Raw genomic sequence first — 18,997 nt, 5'->3', positions numbered from 1 at the left:
TCTCATACAACAACGCCCCCTATAGTTCGTTGCGATCGCGAATTGCTCTGAGAGGTTTAATTAATAGTTAATAGAAAACACCTCGAAGTTTCTAGGCAATAGACAATTTTTAAGCTCATTTATGTCCAAAAAGGAAAAAAAATAAATAAATAAATAAAATAAAAAATTATTTTAATCTCTTTTGAAAAGAAAATTTGAATCGATTTATAAGTTTTCAGAATTTAAATACATGAACTTTTTATCTGATATTATTTAGATTATGCTATTTTTGCTATGTTTATTCGAGGATTTCATACTAAAATCAAATTAGCATAACTTATAATAGCTATATACAAAATTTTAGGGATAATGATTTTTACAGCTTTAATCGAGTCTTCTAGGCATGAAAGTTTGAAGGAAAAAAAAGTGCATGAAAAATAAAATGTAGATTGTATAGTAATTCTAATGCACATTCACAAGGTTTTCTGTAATTTACGATTTCTTTTTTCTATAACTCAATGAATTGCTGAATGTTTAGTGGCATTTTAAAAACATTGAAATATGTTATGTTTAAGAATAAGATATTGAAATAATATGTTGCATATTGTATGATTCATTGTTTAAAAAATTGCTTCATTTTGCTAGATATTTACGTTACATGGTTTTCTTTGGATAAAGATGATTAACAAATAGCATCCACATGTTTCGATACATTCTGAAACTTACGTTCGCAAATTCACCATAAAATGTCGCACAGCATATTCTTCAATTACGATAAGCTACATTTACCACCAAATACTGCTACTATGATTATTTTTGTTATATATATATATATATATATATATATATATATATATATATATATATATATATATATATATATATATATATATATATAAGTAGTAATAGCAGGCATGTATGCGGCGGAAGTGACGTCACAGTCAACCTGAGCTTATTTCTGCCCCAACCGGAAGTTGCTAAGTTGCTTATTTCTGCCCACCTACAAACCGGAAGTTGCTTATTTCTGCCCGCCTGAAAATCGAAACTTCGTCTGCAGCGTCATGGGGAGCTTATTTCTTTTTTTTCTTAAGCCTAATATATTTTTAGTTTCGGTTTCTGTTTTTAATTTAGTTTCGTTTTTTTAAATATTATTTAATTTATTAGTTTTTTGAGGGTGGCAACACTTATTATTTTTAATATTAGTTTTTAAGGATGGCATCACTTAGAAACTTTGTTATTTGGGGAGATATTGTATATTATGAAGTTATGACGTCATCTCTTATTACATAACACATAAATAATATCATACTTTTACTCTAGTGGCGCCATCTATGTGGGAATTTTAGAAATAAAATAACTTTAAATCTATTTTAATATTTAAATCTGTTTTAATATTATTTATTAAATATAATTAAGGCTGAGGATCGAACTCACGCCATCAAAAAGCCTTCGTGGGTCAGTAGTTGGATATCATAACCACTGACCCACGAATGCTTGGTTAGATATGTGTTAATAAGTTAAACTTTTGTATTCTGAACATGTGTATAAATGAAAAGGATTTGATATCGATATCATCCTGCAGTCTCATCGATATATTTTTCACTTAACCTTTGACAGTTATTAAATAATTATTTCTGCCCCTCTTAATGTTATGATAGCTTTCTCTGAGTGGCAACGGTACTGACCATACACATGTTAAGATTTGACGTGTTTTTGTGTGATAACACAACTACTGGTTACAGAGCGAGTCATTCTGATAACATATAACAAGCTAGATCTTGGGCTATGACGCATGTGTTGAATTCAGTTCCTTTCACTTGCGCTGGTAAATAGTTAAGCATGTGACAGTTTAACATTTTTCTGATTGGTTGTTAGAGTTATACTTTCATGATTTGGCAACTAGAAGGATAGAGTGACTTAATTTACCTACCCCCCCTCTTATATTAGTAATTCACTTGTTCTTCTGTTGTGTCTCGATTAAGTTTTTGAAAAGTTTTTCAATTAACCATTTCGTTATGGACGGTTATTTAAAGAGAAAACTTGCTGAAACTGAAGTAAGTACTATTGATTTCTTAGTAATTTACTATGCTTTTAAATTTATTGTTAATAGAATTGTTTTATTTTAACTTCTAGCACTAATTCGTTTTTAGGCAGAGCATGTTACAAAACTTAGTTAACTTTAAAAATTTTATAACTACGTTATTTTTATTATATTGATGATAAATAGTATATTGATAATGTTAAATAGTATTATTTATAAAACTACTGAGATGCGTTAATCTGTATCTTTAATTAACCAAGATAAAGTAAATTGTTTTGTACATTTTAATTAATTATTTTTATTTTGTTAATAATAAAAATTACTCATCTTCTTAGTTACAAATTAGGAATAGTTATTATTTTTTTTCATTGCGTAATCTAAATGAAGTTAATATTTCTTAAATTAACTTTCTATTTGTTAAAATTTATTAAGTATGTCTACTGTGAATATTAAAAGTATTAGAATTAAAGGTATATTAATTTTAAATTAATAAATATTAGTTTATACGATTAGGTATTTTTATCCCTATCGTTTGGATTTACGGCTATCAATGTTGTCATTTTTGAACCCAGAAGACAATGGAACTCCTAGATCTTGAGACAATACATGTCTTCGAAGTGGACTTTGTGAGTACCCATGTTATATGAGGAGGAAGACTACGAAAACCTCCTACCCTTAGTCCGACGACAAATAGTGGGATTGGTTTCATTAACCAGTATCCTGTGAATGTACAGAGATCAGAGGAAAACTTAAGGTTTTAATAAAATAAATTTGAATAATTTAAGAAATACTATATGAATTCTAATGGTGTCATCTATACTTAAAATGTTAGAAAGAGACTATATTAATAACTCTTAATTTTAGTTATTGTTTAACATAAATACCGTTGATATAAATGGCTATAATTATTATTTACCTATTTAATATTACCTATTATTAACCTATTCAATAAAAAAATACACCCTTTAATAATTAATACCAAAAAGTTTCATAAAAACTAGAAACTTATTACAAAAATATAAAAATTATTTTTGAAAAACTGGAAATTTTTCACAAAAGTAAAATTATTTTCTGAAATATTACAAAATCTCCCTCAGTAATAAAAATATTTTCTAAAAACTAGAGCATTTTGTTAAAAAGAATAAATAACGACATATTTATATTATCAATTATATATTAAATTTCCTTAAAATTTCAAATGAATTATTTTAAATCTAAGAAACATGTAATGGGAATTTTTGCCGCTTTAAATTCAATTATATTAAAAACATGTAATGGGAATTTATCGTTTTATTACGTCGTTTTATTCAGTTATTACAATATACGATTCATTTATTACAATATTATTACAATTACGTCGTTTTATTCATTTATTTCATCATTTTATTCGTTTTATTACAATTTAATATTATAATAATGCAAATAACTTACTTTATTTTCAAATTAAGAGGTAATGTTAAACTAACTATAGCCTTTCTATTTGAAAGTATATATTTAAATGATACTGATTACAGAACTTGAACATGTTATCTATTTCTCACAAAATTTTACAAAGATAATGTCTGTCCGGGACGTTTGGGGCTTATCCACGTTTTATCAATTAGTCATAATAACATAGTGCTTCATACTTGTTATAGAACGTGGGAATAAAATTATTTCTTAGAAAATTGTTAAGAAACATATGATGTATGCTCGCAGAAGTGATTGGGTGAAACTTTGAATATAATGTTATTTATTTTATTAAAATATATTTTGTCTTTATTGATCATTTTCACATGTGAAAAAGTTTATATTATCAAGAAAAAATTACACTCTTTATTAATTAATAGAAAAAGTTTCAGAAAAATATATAGAATTTTCTGAAAAACTAGGAGATTTTAGCAAAAACTTAAATATTTTTATAAAACTAACAAATTTTTAACAAAAAAAGTAAAAATATTTTCTTGAAAGAGAATTTTTTTTTGTAAAAGCATAAATATTTTCTTAAAAGATAGAAAATTTTTAACAAAAAGTTAACATTTTTTCTTAAAAGATCGAAAATTTTTCTAAGAACATAAATATTTTCCTAAAAGATAGAAAATTTTTAACAAAAAGTTAAAATATTTTATTAAAAGACAAAATTTTTGGCAAAAACGTAAATATTTTCTAAAAAGATAGAAAATTTTGTGAAAAAGTTTGAAGTATTTTTATAAAATTAGCAAATTTTTAACAAAATGTTTAAAAGATAGAAGATTTTTTGTAAAAACATAAATATTTTCTCAAAAAGATAGAAAATTCTGTTAAAAAGTTTGAAATATTTTTATAAAACAAGTAAATTTTTTTTGCAAAAAGTTAAAATATTTTCTTAAAAGTGAACGTTTCATATTTGTTTTTGTAAAAAGATTTATTTTAGACAGAACTCAGAAGGTAAAGACTTTTACTTTGCAAATAAATTCTTAATCGTAGTAATCGAAAGGAGTTATGAACATTATCATAAACATTTTAACTGTGTGTTGTTAATTATTTTTCTTGGTGTCTCAAAATTTTCTTTTTTTTATTGTAGGAAGGAAACAGAAAAGGATTCTCAGCTTTAGTCATTGATTTTGAAGGTTTTCAACTTTCATCAGGGGCATACATTGTCAAAGAACTTGCTTTTCATGCTGTAAAAGGTAATTCCATTACCGGAGTGTGTACATTCCAACCACCGTTTCCGTTTGAAGAACTTCCAACACAACAGAAAATGCAATATTCTTGGACAGTCCGAAATATTCATCAAATAGATTGGAACCAAGGAGAATTACCCTACGTTAAATTTCATACTATGTTGACTTTTTTGTGTGATATGTATTCACATATCTATGTGAAAGGACTAGGAAAACGGAAATTTTTAGAAATTCTAACCGGCAGAGTGTTTTACAGTTTGGAAGATTTTGGCTGTCCTAAAGTAGATGAACTGATACCAACTTTTTCATCGTGCACTATACATTCACTAGATTTTAAGCATTGTGCTCTCGTTAAAGCGAAAGCATTTGGACGATTTCTACAAGACCTATAAATAGGACAAGCACTCGGAATTCAGCATAAAGTTGTTCCTGGAAGTAATATAGTAAATCTTATAAATGACTTTTTTGCGAAATAGAAAATCAGCTCCAGTGGGGGGAAATGTATTTTTAAAAACATTAAACGATGTTCAATTACCAGCAAATTTATATGTAAATAGAAAAATTGTATAGTAAAAATAAAATTTTTAAGAAAGCCGTGATGTATGCTCGCAGAAGTGGCGAGGTGAAACTTTGAATAAAAATTTTATTTATTTTACTGAAATATATTTTGTCTTTATTGAGCATTTTCACAGGTGAAAAAGTTTATATTATCAAGAAAAATGTCACCCATTAATAAATAATACAAAAAGTTTCAGAAAAATATCTAGAACTTTTTGAAAAACTAGGAAATTATTACAAAAACATAAATATTTTCTTAAAAGATAGAAAAATTTTGTTAAAAAGTTTGAAATATTTTTATAAAACTAGCAAATTTTTAACAAAAAGTAAAAATATTTTTTTAAAAGAGAAATTGTTTTTATAAAAACATAATTACTTTCTTAAAAGATAGAAAATTTTTAACACAAAGTTAAAATATTTTATTAAAAGAGAAAATTTTTAGTAAAAACATAAATATTTTTCTTAAGAGATAGAAAATTTTGTTAAAAAGTTTGAAATATTTTTATAAAACTAGCAAATTTTTAACAAAAAGTTAAAATATTTTCTTAAGAGAGAAAATTTTTTGTAAAAACATAAATATTTTCTGAAAAACTAGAAAATTTTGTTAAAAAGAAATAAAAATGTTACATTATTTCCTAATTCGTTAAGATTTTAAGATGATTACTTCAAGTTAGATCAATAAATATTTTCTATAAAATCATTTTGAATCATGAAGGCAGGAGAATCCGTTGGTTCTATGAAGCATTCAGAGTGTGGGACAAGGACCCATATTTAAATACTACTTTCTACAAAGTTCATCCTCCATCCAGACTCCCATCTCTATGAATTCGTCTATCTCTATAAATATGGGTCCTTGTCCCACACTCTGAATGCTTCATAGAACCAACGGATTCTCCTGCCTTCATGATTCAAAATGATTTTATAGAAAATATTTATTGATCTAACTTGAAGTAATCATCTTAAAATCTTAACGAATTAGGAAATAATGTAACATTTTTATTTCTTTTTAACAAAATTTTCTAGTTTTTCAGAAAATATTTATGTTTTTACAAAAAATTTTCTCTCTTAAGAAAATATTTTAACTTTTTGTTAAAAATTTGCTAGTTTTATAAAAATATTTCAAACTTTTTAACAAAATTTTCTATCTCTTAAGAAAAATATTTATGTTTTTACTAAAAATTTTCTCTTTTAATAAAATATTTTAACTTTGTGTTAAAAATTTTCTATCTTTTAAGAAAGTAATTATGTTTTTATAAAAACAATTTCTCTTTTAAAAAAATATTTTTACTTTTTGTTAAAAATTTGCTAGTTTTATAAAAATATTTCAAACTTTTTAACAAAATTTTTCTATCTTTTAAGAAAATATTTATGTTTTTGTAATAATTTCCTAGTTTTTCAAAAAGTTCTAGATATTTTTCTGAAACTTTTTGTATTATTTATTAATGGGTGACATTTTTCTTGATAATATAAACTTTTTCACCTGTGAAAATGCTCAATAAAGACAAAATATATTTCAGTAAAATAAATAAAATTTTTATTCAAAGTTTCACCTCGCCACTTCTGCGAGCATACATCACGGCTTTCTTAAAAATTTTATTTTTACTATACAATTTTTCTATTTACATATAAATTTGCTGGTAATTGAACATCGTTTAATGTTTTTAAAAATACATTTCCCCCCACTGGAGCTGATTTTCTATTTCGCAAAAAAGTCATTTATAAGATTTACTATATTACTTCCAGGAACAACTTTATGCTGAATTCCGAGTGCTTGTCCTATTTATAGGTCTTGTAGAAATCGTCCAAATGCTTTCGCTTTAACGAGAGCACAATGCTTAAAATCTAGTGAATGTATAGTGCACGATGAAAAAGTTGGTATCAGTTCATCTACTTTAGGACAGCCAAAATCTTCCAAACTGTAAAACACTCTGCCGGTTAGAATTTCTAAAAATTTCCGTTTTCCTAGTCCTTTCACATAGATATGTGAATACATATCACACAAAAAAGTCAACATAGTATGAAATTTAACGTAGGGTAATTCTCCTTGGTTCCAATCTATTTGATGAATATTTCGGACTGTCCAAGAATATTGCATTTTCTGTTGTGTTGGAAGTTCTTCAAACGGAAACGGTGGTTGGAATGTACACACTCCGGTAATGGAATTACCTTTTACAGCATGAAAAGCAAGTTCTTTGACAATGTATGCCCCTGATGAAAGTTGAAAACCTTCAAAATCAATGACTAAAGCTGAGAATCCTTTTCTGTTTCCTTCCTACAATAAAAAAAAGAAAATTTTGAGACACCAAGAAAAATAATTAACAACACACAGTTAAAATGTTTATGATAATGTTCATAACTCCTTTCGATTACTACGATTAAGAATTTATTTGCAAAGTAAAAGTCTTTACCTTCTGAGTTCTGTCTAAAATAAATCTTTTTACAAAAACAAATATGAAACGTTCACTTTTAAGAAAATATTTTAACTTTTTGCAAAAAAAATTTACTTGTTTTATAAAAATATTTCAAACTTTTTAACAGAATTTTCTATCTTTTTGAGAAAATATTTATGTTTTTACAAAAAATCTTCTATCTTTTAAACATTTTGTTAAAAATTTGCTAATTTTATAAAAATACTTCAAACTTTTTCACAAAATTTTCTATCTTTTTAGAAAATATTTACGTTTTTGCCAAAAATTTTGTCTTTTAATAAAATATTTTAACTTTTTGTTAAAAATTTTCTATCTTTTAGGAAAATATTTATGTTCTTAGAAAAATTTTCGATCTTTTAAGAAAAAATGTTAACTTTTTGTTAAAAATTTTCTATCTTTTAAGAAAATATTTATGCTTTTACAAAAAAAAATTCTCTTTCAAGAAAATATTTTTACTTTTTTTGTTAAAAATTTGTTAGTTTTATAAAAATATTTAAGTTTTTGCTAAAATCTCCTAGTTTTTCAGAAAATTCTATATATTTTTCTGAAACTTTTTCTATTAATTAATAAAGAGTGTAATTTTTTCTTGATAATATAAACTTTTTCACATGTGAAAATGATCAATAAAGACAAAATATATTTTAATAAAATAAATAACATTATATTCAAAGTTTCACCCAATCACTTCTGCGAGCATACATCATATGTTTCTTAACAATTTTCTAAGAAATAATTTTATTCCCACGTTCTATAACAAGTATGAAGCACTATGTTATTATGACTAATTGATAAAACGTGGATAAGCCCCAAACGTCCCGGACAGACATTATCTTTGTAAAATTTTGTGAGAAATAGATAACATGTTCAAGTTCTGTAATCAGTATCATTTAAATATATACTTTCAAATAGAAAGGCTATAGTTAGTTTAACATTACCTCTTAATTTGAAAATAAAGTAAGTTATTTGCATTATTATAATATTAAATTGTAATAAAACGAATAAAATGATGAAATAAATGAATAAAACGACGTAATTGTAATAATATTGTAATAAATGAATCGTATATTGTAATAACTGAATAAAACGACGTAATAAAACGATAAATTCCCATTACATGTTTTTAATATAATTGAATTTAAAGCGGCAAAAATTCCCATTACATGTTTCTTAGATTTAAAATAATTCATTTGAAATTTTAAGGAAATTTAATATATAATTGATAATATAAATATGTCGTTATTTATTCTTTTTAACAAAATGCTCTAGTTTTTAGAAAATATTTTTATTACTGAGGGAGATTTTGTAATATTTCAGAAAATAATTTTACTTTTGTGAAAAATTTCCAGTTTTTCAAAAATAATTTTTATATTTTTGTAATAAGTTTCTAGTTTTTATGAAACTTTTTGGTATTAATTATTAAAGGGTGTATTTTTTTATTGAATAGGTTAATAATAGGTAATATTAAATAGGTAAATAATAATTATAGCCATTTATATCAACGGTATTTATGTTAAACAATAACTAAAATTAAGAGTTATTAATATAGTCTCTTTCTAACATTTTAAGTATAGATGACACCATTAGAATTCATATAGTATTTCTTAAATTATTCAAATTTATTTTATTAAAACCTTAAGTTTTCCTCTGATCTCTGTACATTCACAGGATACTGGTTAATGAAACCAATCCCACTATTTGTCGTCGGACTAAGGGTAGGAGGTTTTCGTAGTCTTCCTCCTCATATAACATGGGTACTCACAAAGTCCACTTCGAAGACATGTATTGTCTCAAGATCTAGGAGTTCCATTGTCTTCTGGGTTCAAAAATGACAACATTGATAGCCGTAAATCCAAACGATAGGGATAAAAATACCTAATCGTATAAACTAATATTTATTAATTTAAAATTAATATACCTTTAATTCTAATACTTTTAATATTCACAGTAGACATACTTAATAAATTTTAACAAATAGAAAGTTAATTTAAGAAATATTAACTTCATTTAGATTACGCAATGAAAAAAAATAATAACTATTCCTAATTTGTAACTAAGAAGATGAGTAATTTTTATTATTAACAAAATAAAAATAATTAATTAAAATGTACAAAACAATTTACTTTATCTTGGTTAATTAAAGATACAGATTAACGCATCTCAGTAGTTTTATAAATAATACTATTTAACATTATCAATATACTATTTATCATCAATATAATAAAAATAACGTAGTTATAAAATTTTTAAAGTTAACTAAGTTTTGTAACATGCTCTGCCTAAAAACGAATTAGTGCTAGAAGTTAAAATAAAACAATTCTATTAACAATAAATTTAAAAGCATAGTAAATTACTAAGAAATCAATAGTACTTACTTCAGTTTCAGCAAGTTTTCTCTTTAAATAACCGTCCATAACGAAATGGTTAATTGAAAAACTTTTCAAAAACTTAATCGAGACACAACAGAAGAACAAGTGAATTACTAATATAAGAGGGGGGGTAGGTAAATTAAGTCACTCTATCCTTCTAGTTGCCAAATCATGAAAGTATAACTCTAACAACCAATCAGAAAAATGTTAAACTGTCACATGCTTAACTATTTACCAGCGCAAGTGAAAGGAACTGAATTCAACACATGCGTCATAGCCCAAGATCTAGCTTGTTATATGTTATCAGAATGACTCGCTCTGTAACCAGTAGTTGTGTTATCACACAAAAACACGTCAAATCTTAACATGTGTATGGTCAGTACCGTTGCCACTCAGAGAAAGCTATCATAACATTAAGAGGGGCAGAAATAATTATTTAATAACTGTCAAAGGTTAAGTGAAAAATATATCGATGAGACTGCAGGATGATATCGATATCAAATCCTTTTCATTTATACACATGTTCAGAATACAAAAGTTTAACTTATTAACACATATCTAACCAAGCATTCGTGGGTCAGTGGTTATGATATCCAACTACTGACCCACGAAGGCTTTTTGATGGCGTGAGTTCGATCCTCAGCCTTAATTATATTTAATAAATAATATTAAAACAGATTTAAATATTAAAATAGATTTAAAGTTATTTTATTTCTAAAATTCCCACATAGATGGCGCCACTAGAGTAAAAGTATGATATTATTTATGTGTTATGTAATAAGAGATGACGTCATAACTTCATAATATACAATATCTCCCCAAATAACAAAGTTTCTAAGTGATGCCATCCTTAAAAACTAATATTAAAAATAATAAGTGTTGCCACCCTCAAAAAACTAATAAATTAAATAATATTTAAAAAAACGAAACTAAATTAAAAACAGAAACCGAAACTAAAAATATATTAGGCTTAAGAAAAAAAAGAAATAAGCTCCCCATGACGCTGCAGACGAAGTTTCGATTTTCAGGCGGGCAGAAATAAGCAACTTCCGGTTTGTAGGTGGGCAGAAATAAGCAACTTAGCAACTTCCGGTTGGGGCAGAAATAAGCTCAGGTTGACTGTGACGTCACTTCCGCCGCATACATGCCTGCTATTACTACTTATATATATATATATATATATATATATATATATATATATATATACTTGTATATATATATATATATATATATATATATATATATATATATATATATATATATATATATATATATATATATATATATATATATATATATATATATATATATATATATATATATATCTGATATGATACTCTCTTTTTAAACAGAGCTCGTAAGGCCCTTAAGTTACTGAAATGGGGGCACGAAAACTTAAAAGATTTTTTTTTCCTAATGCCCGCCTGTGTTAACATCAGTCAATTCAGGCATCTACAGGGCGACAGATATCTGTGTGGCCTAAGGATTCCTAACGAGCATCAAACATTCTCAAAATTAAGTGTTCATTCACTGGAAAATTTAGTGTTTATTCAATTTAAGAACTGTTCCTTCACTTGGTTATCTTACTACTTATTATTTAAACCACCAAAAGCTTAAAACAATATTATGTAAGTTATCTAAATTTTTTTTACATAATTTGCATTTAATAACAAATATGTCGACATGCATTTAATAACAAATACGTCATTTAGCTAAAATTACAAATTTTGAAATTTTTATGATTTTTTTTAAAGACAAGCTAAGCTTAAGTATTCCTTCACTGGTTAGTTTACCCTATAAGATTTTGAGAAATTTGCGATGTTGTGAGAGATGCTTAAAAATGTTGACTGCGTACTTTTATTAATATTTATAAAATATATATTCAAGAAATTGATGAATATTTTATTCCAAATTTATTCATTCGTATGTATATTATTGAAATTTTATCAGTTATTGAGAAAAAAAAATAATCACATTAAAGAAGCACAATCTGTTGTATAATCATATTCTATCAGAAGCATGCTTTTATAAAACTCCACATTCTCTGAATAAAATGTATTTTATTCAATAAAATGTTTTATTCAAATTTCTTTACTAAATTGCAAATAAAATTTTAGACGACTAAAGAAGAAACATCGTATTTTATAGCTTAAAAAAATAAAAATGAAAAGATAAGCAAACGATTATTAGCGAAAAAAATATGAATGAAATTTTATGCTAAGCGCGCGAAGTCAAGTTCCTCGCAAGTTTATCACATTTTAATATTAATCGCTCCATTTAATCATTTCTTCATTGTCGCCAAATTATTTTTTTAAAAATAATTAATTTTAATTTTTCTCAGCTTCTAATAAATAAAAACAGTTGAAACTTTAGATTTTTCACTTGAAAAATATGTAGATTAATATGGTATAAAAAAATTCATACCTTATAATTCAAAAATTTTTCATCCTTAATTTAATTAAATAATAAAAAATAATTAACAATTATTAAAAAGTATTTTTTTCGTTAAATTATCTTTGGGTAAATGAGTTTTATGACTGGGTGAAATTTTCTTCGAATTGCTTTATTAGTTTTTAAAATATGACTAAAAACGTAAAAAGTGAAATTAACATTAAGGGGTACGAACTTTGGATCGCTCTCCTGACCAAACTATGGGGACCATATTTCCCAGATTGCGGCTACCCCCTATATTTTGAAGGTTAAGAATCCAAATATGTAAGAAAAAATATATGTTTATTCAGAGAAAGTACGTTTTTGTGTCTGATTTCGTAACTTAATTAATAGTTAGCACTAATTAATTAGCATATTTGAGGTCACCCCCAGGAACCATTAAGATTAACAATTAGTTCGTGAAAATCCGATCATTAGAACGAAAGTTATTCAGGGTGATATCTTTTTTTTTTTTGCCGACTGTACATACTTAATCCAAGTTTTTTCTGCATCTTCAATTTCCTCGGCAGTCAATTCATCTTTGATTCGTTCATCTTTCTTCAATTTTAAATTATTCAGAAATCTTTTTATCCAAGCTGTTATTCGAAAAACTCTTGTAAGAGAACTGATTTTCTCAATATCGAATATCGGATTTTTTATCTTGTCATTGCTTACATAATTTATTGCAATATAATCCGATTTTTTTTCTTTGTCAATATTTTCTCCTTTGAAAATTCCTTTGTCTTTGGGCCATTTTTCTTCACTTAAAGCTAGCCATTGTGGTCCGTTCCAAATCCTTTTATTTGAAACTAAATCCTTAGCGCTGCATCCTCTAGTTTGAAAATCCGCCGGATTTTCCTGCCCTGGGCAAAAATTCCAAGATGAAGGGTCAGTTATTTCCTGGATCTCCGTGACTCTGTTACTGACAAACTGTTTCCATTTATGAGGATCCCCTTTCACCCAATGAAGGACAATGGTGGAGTCAGTCCAATAAAAGCATTCGCGTATTTTACAGTTTATTTTGTGCATGATATACTTAGTGAGTCTACTCCCTATTACAGCTCCCATTAACTCTAAGCGAGGCAAGGTCATTTTTTTCAATGGTGACACACGTGATTTAGATATAACGAATGATGTTTTTATTTCGTTTGATGTAATGTATCTCAGATAGATAACTGCCCCATAAGCTTTCATACTGCTGTCACAAAAACAATGGAGTTGAATGTTAGATATCTCACTAAAACTGGCATTTCCAAAATAGTACCTATCAATTTCGATATCGTTTAAATTAACTAAATCTTCACACCATCTTTTAAACTGGCTCTGAATATCTAATGGTAAGGGATCATCCCATTCTAATCCGGCTCTCCAACATTCTTGCATAAGGATTTTAGAAGTAACAGTAAATGGGTTAATTAATCCGATTGGGTCGTATACCTTACCAATTATTTGTAGCATCATTCTCTTAGTGATTTCCTGATTAGAGTCCAATATGTTGAGTTCTAGGATTGGAATTCTTATTAAATCGTTTCTATTGTCCCAAATATAACCTAAAATCTTGCAGCAACCTGATGAAGATTTAAGTTCTGTGGTTTCCTCCAGATCCCACTTTTGCTGCAAACAAGATGAGTTTGTTTTCCACTTCCTCAAATTGAAACTACCTTTCTGCATAACCGTTTTCATGTCTCTTCGTATTTCAATGGCCTCAATTTCACTATCAGTTCCACATATGAGGTCATCGACGTACATACGGTTTTCAATTAATTCACTTATTTTCGGAAATTCTTCTTTACTATTTTGAGCATGATGCTTAAGTGTTGCTGCTAACAAAAATGGACTCGAGGTTGCACCAAAAATCACACGAGTCATTCGCAAAATCTCATATTCTTTTTGTTCTCCTATTTCACCTTTAATCCAGAGAAATCTAACTGCGTCTCGATCTGTTTTTGAAAGCAATATTTGGGTAAAAGCCTGCTCAATGTCAGCCGATATTGCGACTTTATGCATTCTGAAATTAATTAATATTCCCAACAAATCAGGATTGAGATTTGGACCCGAAAACAGACAGTCATTTAGAGACGGTACACCCTTAGCATGCGACGAGGCATCGAATACCACACGTAATTTAGTTGTAACTTTATCCTCTCTAAGTACGCCCTGATGAGGGAGATAATACAGTCTTTTCTCAGTATTGTCTGTAACTTCCTCTGCTATTCCCTTTTCGAGATACTCTTCGATAATTGTTTGATACCTTTTATGAAATTCTGGATCTTTTCTAAATTTCCTAGTTAAACTATTCATTCTATTAAAGGCTATCTCATAGTTATCTTCTAATTCTTCGACTCTTTCATTAAAGGGAAGTTTTACTTCATATCGATTGTCTTTCAAACAAATGGATTCATTAAACTTATTTAATACTTCGTTTTCTCTTTCCTTGGTTCCTACATCATTTTTAATCCCTAGAGATTCTAATTCCCAAAAGGTTCTTAAAATCAAATTTGACTCAATATCGGAATTGCTCTCTAATGTATCTACAGCGATTTTCATAACGTTAGTGGAAGATTGAGTTATCATCTGATTTGGCATAGCACTGGAACCGTTAACTGTCCAACCGAGTATTGTTTCACATGCAACTAAAGTTCCTGACAATCTTTTAATTTTCCCTTTAACCACCTTCCAATAATAATCACTGCCTATCAAAAGCGAAAGTTGCAAATGTTCATCACGAAAGCTCTTATCAGCTAAGAGTATTTTATTTTTATAACACTGAGTCTTAATGTCTTTCGCTGGTACACAAACAACGGCATTACTGATATTCGGTGTTTCTAATGCTTCGAGGACTAACTGCTTATGCGTAAATGGATGTTTTATTACAACTTTCACCTTATTTCGCTTTTCTATCATTGGTTCAGTTGAACCAAAGGTGTAGATTTTTAATTCTTCGTGTCCTACTATTTTTAAATTTAATTCCTCAGAAACCCGCTCAAGGATAAAAGTCCGACAGCTACCATTATCAATCAAACATCTAAATTTCTTAATTTTATTATCTCCTAAAATATTAACCGTGGCGGTTTGTAAATAGATATCATTATTAATTTTATTTTCCTGAGAAACAGAAGTTACAGCAGTATCTGATTTCGTTTCTATTTTACTGCTGCCACTATTACTACTATTATTTACATGTAATAAACTATTATGCCTTCCTTTACATACATCGCATCGAATTTTTGAATAACAATTATAAACAGTGTGATTATTTTTAAAGCATAAAAAACATTTCCTTTTCTGTTTCAGGGCATTTCTTTTTTCCTCGACAGATTTAATGCATTGGTCACTGTTATGACTAATTCGCGAAGAATCACTTTGAAAATCGCAAAACACGCATCTAATTTCCTTTCCCCCTTCTTCTCCCACGCTTAATGCCAATGCAGCAGGATTTGTTTTCGGTTTCGAAAAGGCGCGCCATGAATTACGATCTTTATTGACACCGTACTTAGGATAGCTTTTAATTAATTCACTTTTTTCTTCGTTCGAGCTTCGAAATAGCTGGGTTTTTTCTCTATTTTCAATCTCATCTCTTAAAAACTGCAAGAGTTTAAAGCAGTCCCATTCGTCATTTTTATTTTGCCTATTATAATCTAAAACTATACTATCGGGCATTAATTTCAATAAAATAGGAAACAAAAGACTCCCATAACTATTTAATTCTACTCCAGCTGATTCGAGGGAACGAACCTGAACATAACAAATATCACACAATTGACGCAATTCTTTTAACTGAGTACATGATTTAACAGGATGCATATTTAATAATTTATTTACATGAGATCTAACAATAATATCCTTCTGACCATATCTTTTTTTTAGGAGATCTATAGCAGTATCATAATTCGCTTCTGATAGCGTTAAACCCTGAATCGAAACTAAAGCAGACCCTTTCAAAAATGATTTCAAATAACTGAATTTATCCGTTCTAGATAAATTACTATTTTCATGAATGGATCCCTCAAATTGTCCCCAAAACTCCTGCCAATTTTCATATTTACCATCAAATGGTTCCAACGTTAATTTTGGCAATCGGACACTCGCTTCGTTTCGTACATTTGATACCGATGATACATTATTTATCGCTACAGCTTCTGATACCGAGGGTACATTATTTATCGTTATAGCTGACTCTGATTTTAAACATGCATTTATTTTTGTTTTAGAAGATATAATTTTTTCTCTTATTTCTTGGCTCGAAATTACTTCTGCCTCTAACTGATCTAAATCATCGATATAACTTTCGATTTGTATATCTAATTCATAAATTTGTTCCGATTTCTCACATAACAATTGAAGAAGCTCATTTAGTGCCTCTTTGTCAATTACATCTAACAATAATTGCTCGTTAATCTTATTAAGCGTTCTCGTTAATAAACCCCTAATAGTTGAACGCTTTCGTTTTAATTTATCGAGCATCAAAGCACGAGTAGTTTCATTAACCACATTCTGATTTGGAATTGACATTTTAACTTTAAATATGTTAGAACAAAAATAATCAAAAATTCTCATAAGAATTAGAAATCAAATACTGCTATATTTCTGCTTTTATACCGAAATTATTATCAAATCTAGTAGCGTGCCGGGTTTTCGGCACCAATGTTAAATATTACTTAACCAATGTCATTTCTATAATGAACTAAATTTAAGTGTGAAATAATTTCACTTACCTTGAGCAGGTTCTTTTGAAATATATTTTTATTAATAACATAGACGGCACGAAACACAAAGAAAAGGGTAGAAGATGTAACAACAAGAGTTCATGGGTCTCTGGTCCCGCGCAACATTCATCAGCGCCACCAGCGGAATATTTCTAAATTATCATTAAATTACAACAGTTCCTGGATGTTCACGTGTTGGTATGACTCACGGAAAAATACTCCGACGCTATTTAGTAGGCTGAAAAACGATGCACTTTCAATTAGTGCCTTCGACTCCTAAAACTAAATTTAAGACATGTGCATAACACCAAACATGAATTTGACCAGGGGACTCTTTGGAAAGCCATGAAGAAAATCCTTTATATTCACCTCGTATATTTGCAGCCCCGCCAGTTGAATTACCGATGCACTTTGTTATATCTATATTACAAGACTTTAAGACTGAATTCACTAAAGAAAACACATTCTGTCTGGTTGAAGATTTGCACTCTACAACAGCGAGGAGTCTTTCATATACACGATATTTCATATATTTTTTAAATAGAAACCTATATCTTATTTGGCATCATTGGAGAGAGTTTTTGAAAATTTTCTTTAATGCAGAATCTTTGAACCACCAACGTGTTTCTCCAATAGTTGCGAGCCTTTTTTTATTTCCGTGCTCGTTACTTAATTCCTAGATGTTCACGCGTTGGTATGATTCACGGAAAAATACTGCGACGCTATTTAGTAGGCTGAAAAACGATGCACTTTCAATTAGTGCCTTCGACTCCTAAAACTAAATTTAAGACATGTGCATAACACCAAACATGAATTTGATCAGGGGACTCTTTGGAAAGCCATGAAGAAAATCCTTTATATTCACCTCGTATATTTGCAGCCCCGCCAGTTGAATTACCGATGCACTTTGTTATATCTATATTACAAGACTTTAAGACTGAATTCACTAAAGAAAACACATTCTGTCTGGTTGAAAATTTGCACTCTACAACAGCGAGGAGTCTTTCATATACACGATATTTCATATATTTTTTAAATAGAAACCTATATCTTATTTGGCATCATTGGAGAGAGTTTTTGAAAAGAAATAACTTTTACTTAAAATATATTTAATATCTCCTACTATTTTCAAGATAATAGATAAGAAAAAATACATATTAAATAGATTTTGACATATTCACTAAAAAAAAATTTTTCCCGTCATAATGTCTTTTACCTTCATTAAAACACATTTGTGCCTTTCTTCCCATGTTTTACAAAAATTGAAGCGATTTTGATAATTTAAGTGAATTATTTTTGATCAAAATGATAAATTGAAGTAAATAATCAGAATTTTTTCGTATCTATTATCTTGAGAACAGTAAGAGATATAAAAAAAAATTTCAAGTAAAAGTTGCTTTTTTTCGAAAACCCTCTCCAATGATGCCAAATAAGATATAGGTTTCCATTTAAAAAATCAAAACCGTGTTCAAATTCCGGTACTTCCGACTACTACCGGGAATTAACAATATCACTATTGAATTCCTTGGGGTCGATTTAGTTATTAAATTTTTTATTTCAAATCGATTATTTGATCCATTCTCGAAAAAAATGGGTGGCACGCATTATCTGAATCACCCTGTATATTAAAACAATATTATTACTACATATATCATATATATGTTATTTAATATTATTATTATTTGCGCAATATTATTTGAAATTCATGCAATGTATAAAATATTTATTTGCTCTGCTGGCTCGGTCAAACCGGCCCTTAGGTCAGACCGGCCCACCGGGCATTTACCCGGTCTGACTAGTGGCCAGTCCGGGCCTGCCCTCTTCCGTATTTTTGCCATTCTGAGGA

General features: G+C 28.0%; 3 protein-coding genes across 3 annotated transcripts; 1 reads left to right on the top strand and 2 right to left on the bottom strand.

The window, feature by feature from the left end:
- The first annotated feature begins 1,014 nt into the window (after positions 1-1,014).
- Positions 1,015-5,298, top strand: LOC147811871 (uncharacterized). The gene is made up of 2 exons (XM_087161521.1): positions 1,015-2,033; positions 4,563-5,298. Exons 1-2 carry the CDS (start codon positions 1,995-1,997, stop codon positions 5,052-5,054), a joined length of 531 nt encoding a protein of 176 aa, XP_087017647.1. The 5' UTR covers positions 1,015-1,994; the 3' UTR covers positions 5,055-5,298.
- A 1,458-nt stretch (positions 5,299-6,756) lies between these two features.
- On the bottom strand, positions 6,757-11,017 carry LOC147811870 (uncharacterized). The gene is made up of 2 exons (XM_087161520.1): positions 10,022-11,017; positions 6,757-7,492 (listed from the first exon to the last, which is right to left on the bottom strand). Exons 1-2 carry the CDS (start codon positions 10,058-10,060, stop codon positions 7,001-7,003), a joined length of 531 nt encoding a protein of 176 aa, XP_087017646.1. The 5' UTR covers positions 10,061-11,017; the 3' UTR covers positions 6,757-7,000.
- LOC147811869 (uncharacterized) lies at positions 10,309-18,989 on the bottom strand. The gene is made up of 3 exons (XM_087162255.1): positions 18,938-18,989; positions 12,936-16,623; positions 10,309-10,333 (listed from the first exon to the last, which is right to left on the bottom strand). The coding sequence occupies exons 1-3, from the start codon at positions 18,987-18,989 to the stop codon at positions 10,309-10,311; spliced, it is 3,765 nt and encodes a 1,254-aa protein (XP_087018381.1).
- Between the last annotated feature and the right edge of the window lie 8 nt (positions 18,990-18,997).

The sequence above is a fragment of the Parasteatoda tepidariorum genome, chromosome 4, assembly GCF_982258835.1.
Source record: "Parasteatoda tepidariorum strain Cologne lab strain chromosome 4, Ptep-v5.0, whole genome shotgun sequence".
Classification (NCBI taxonomy): domain Eukaryota; kingdom Metazoa; phylum Arthropoda; class Arachnida; order Araneae; family Theridiidae; genus Parasteatoda; species Parasteatoda tepidariorum.
Note: the sequence above shows the minus strand (reverse complement) of the source record. Positions and strands in the feature narration are given on the sequence as shown.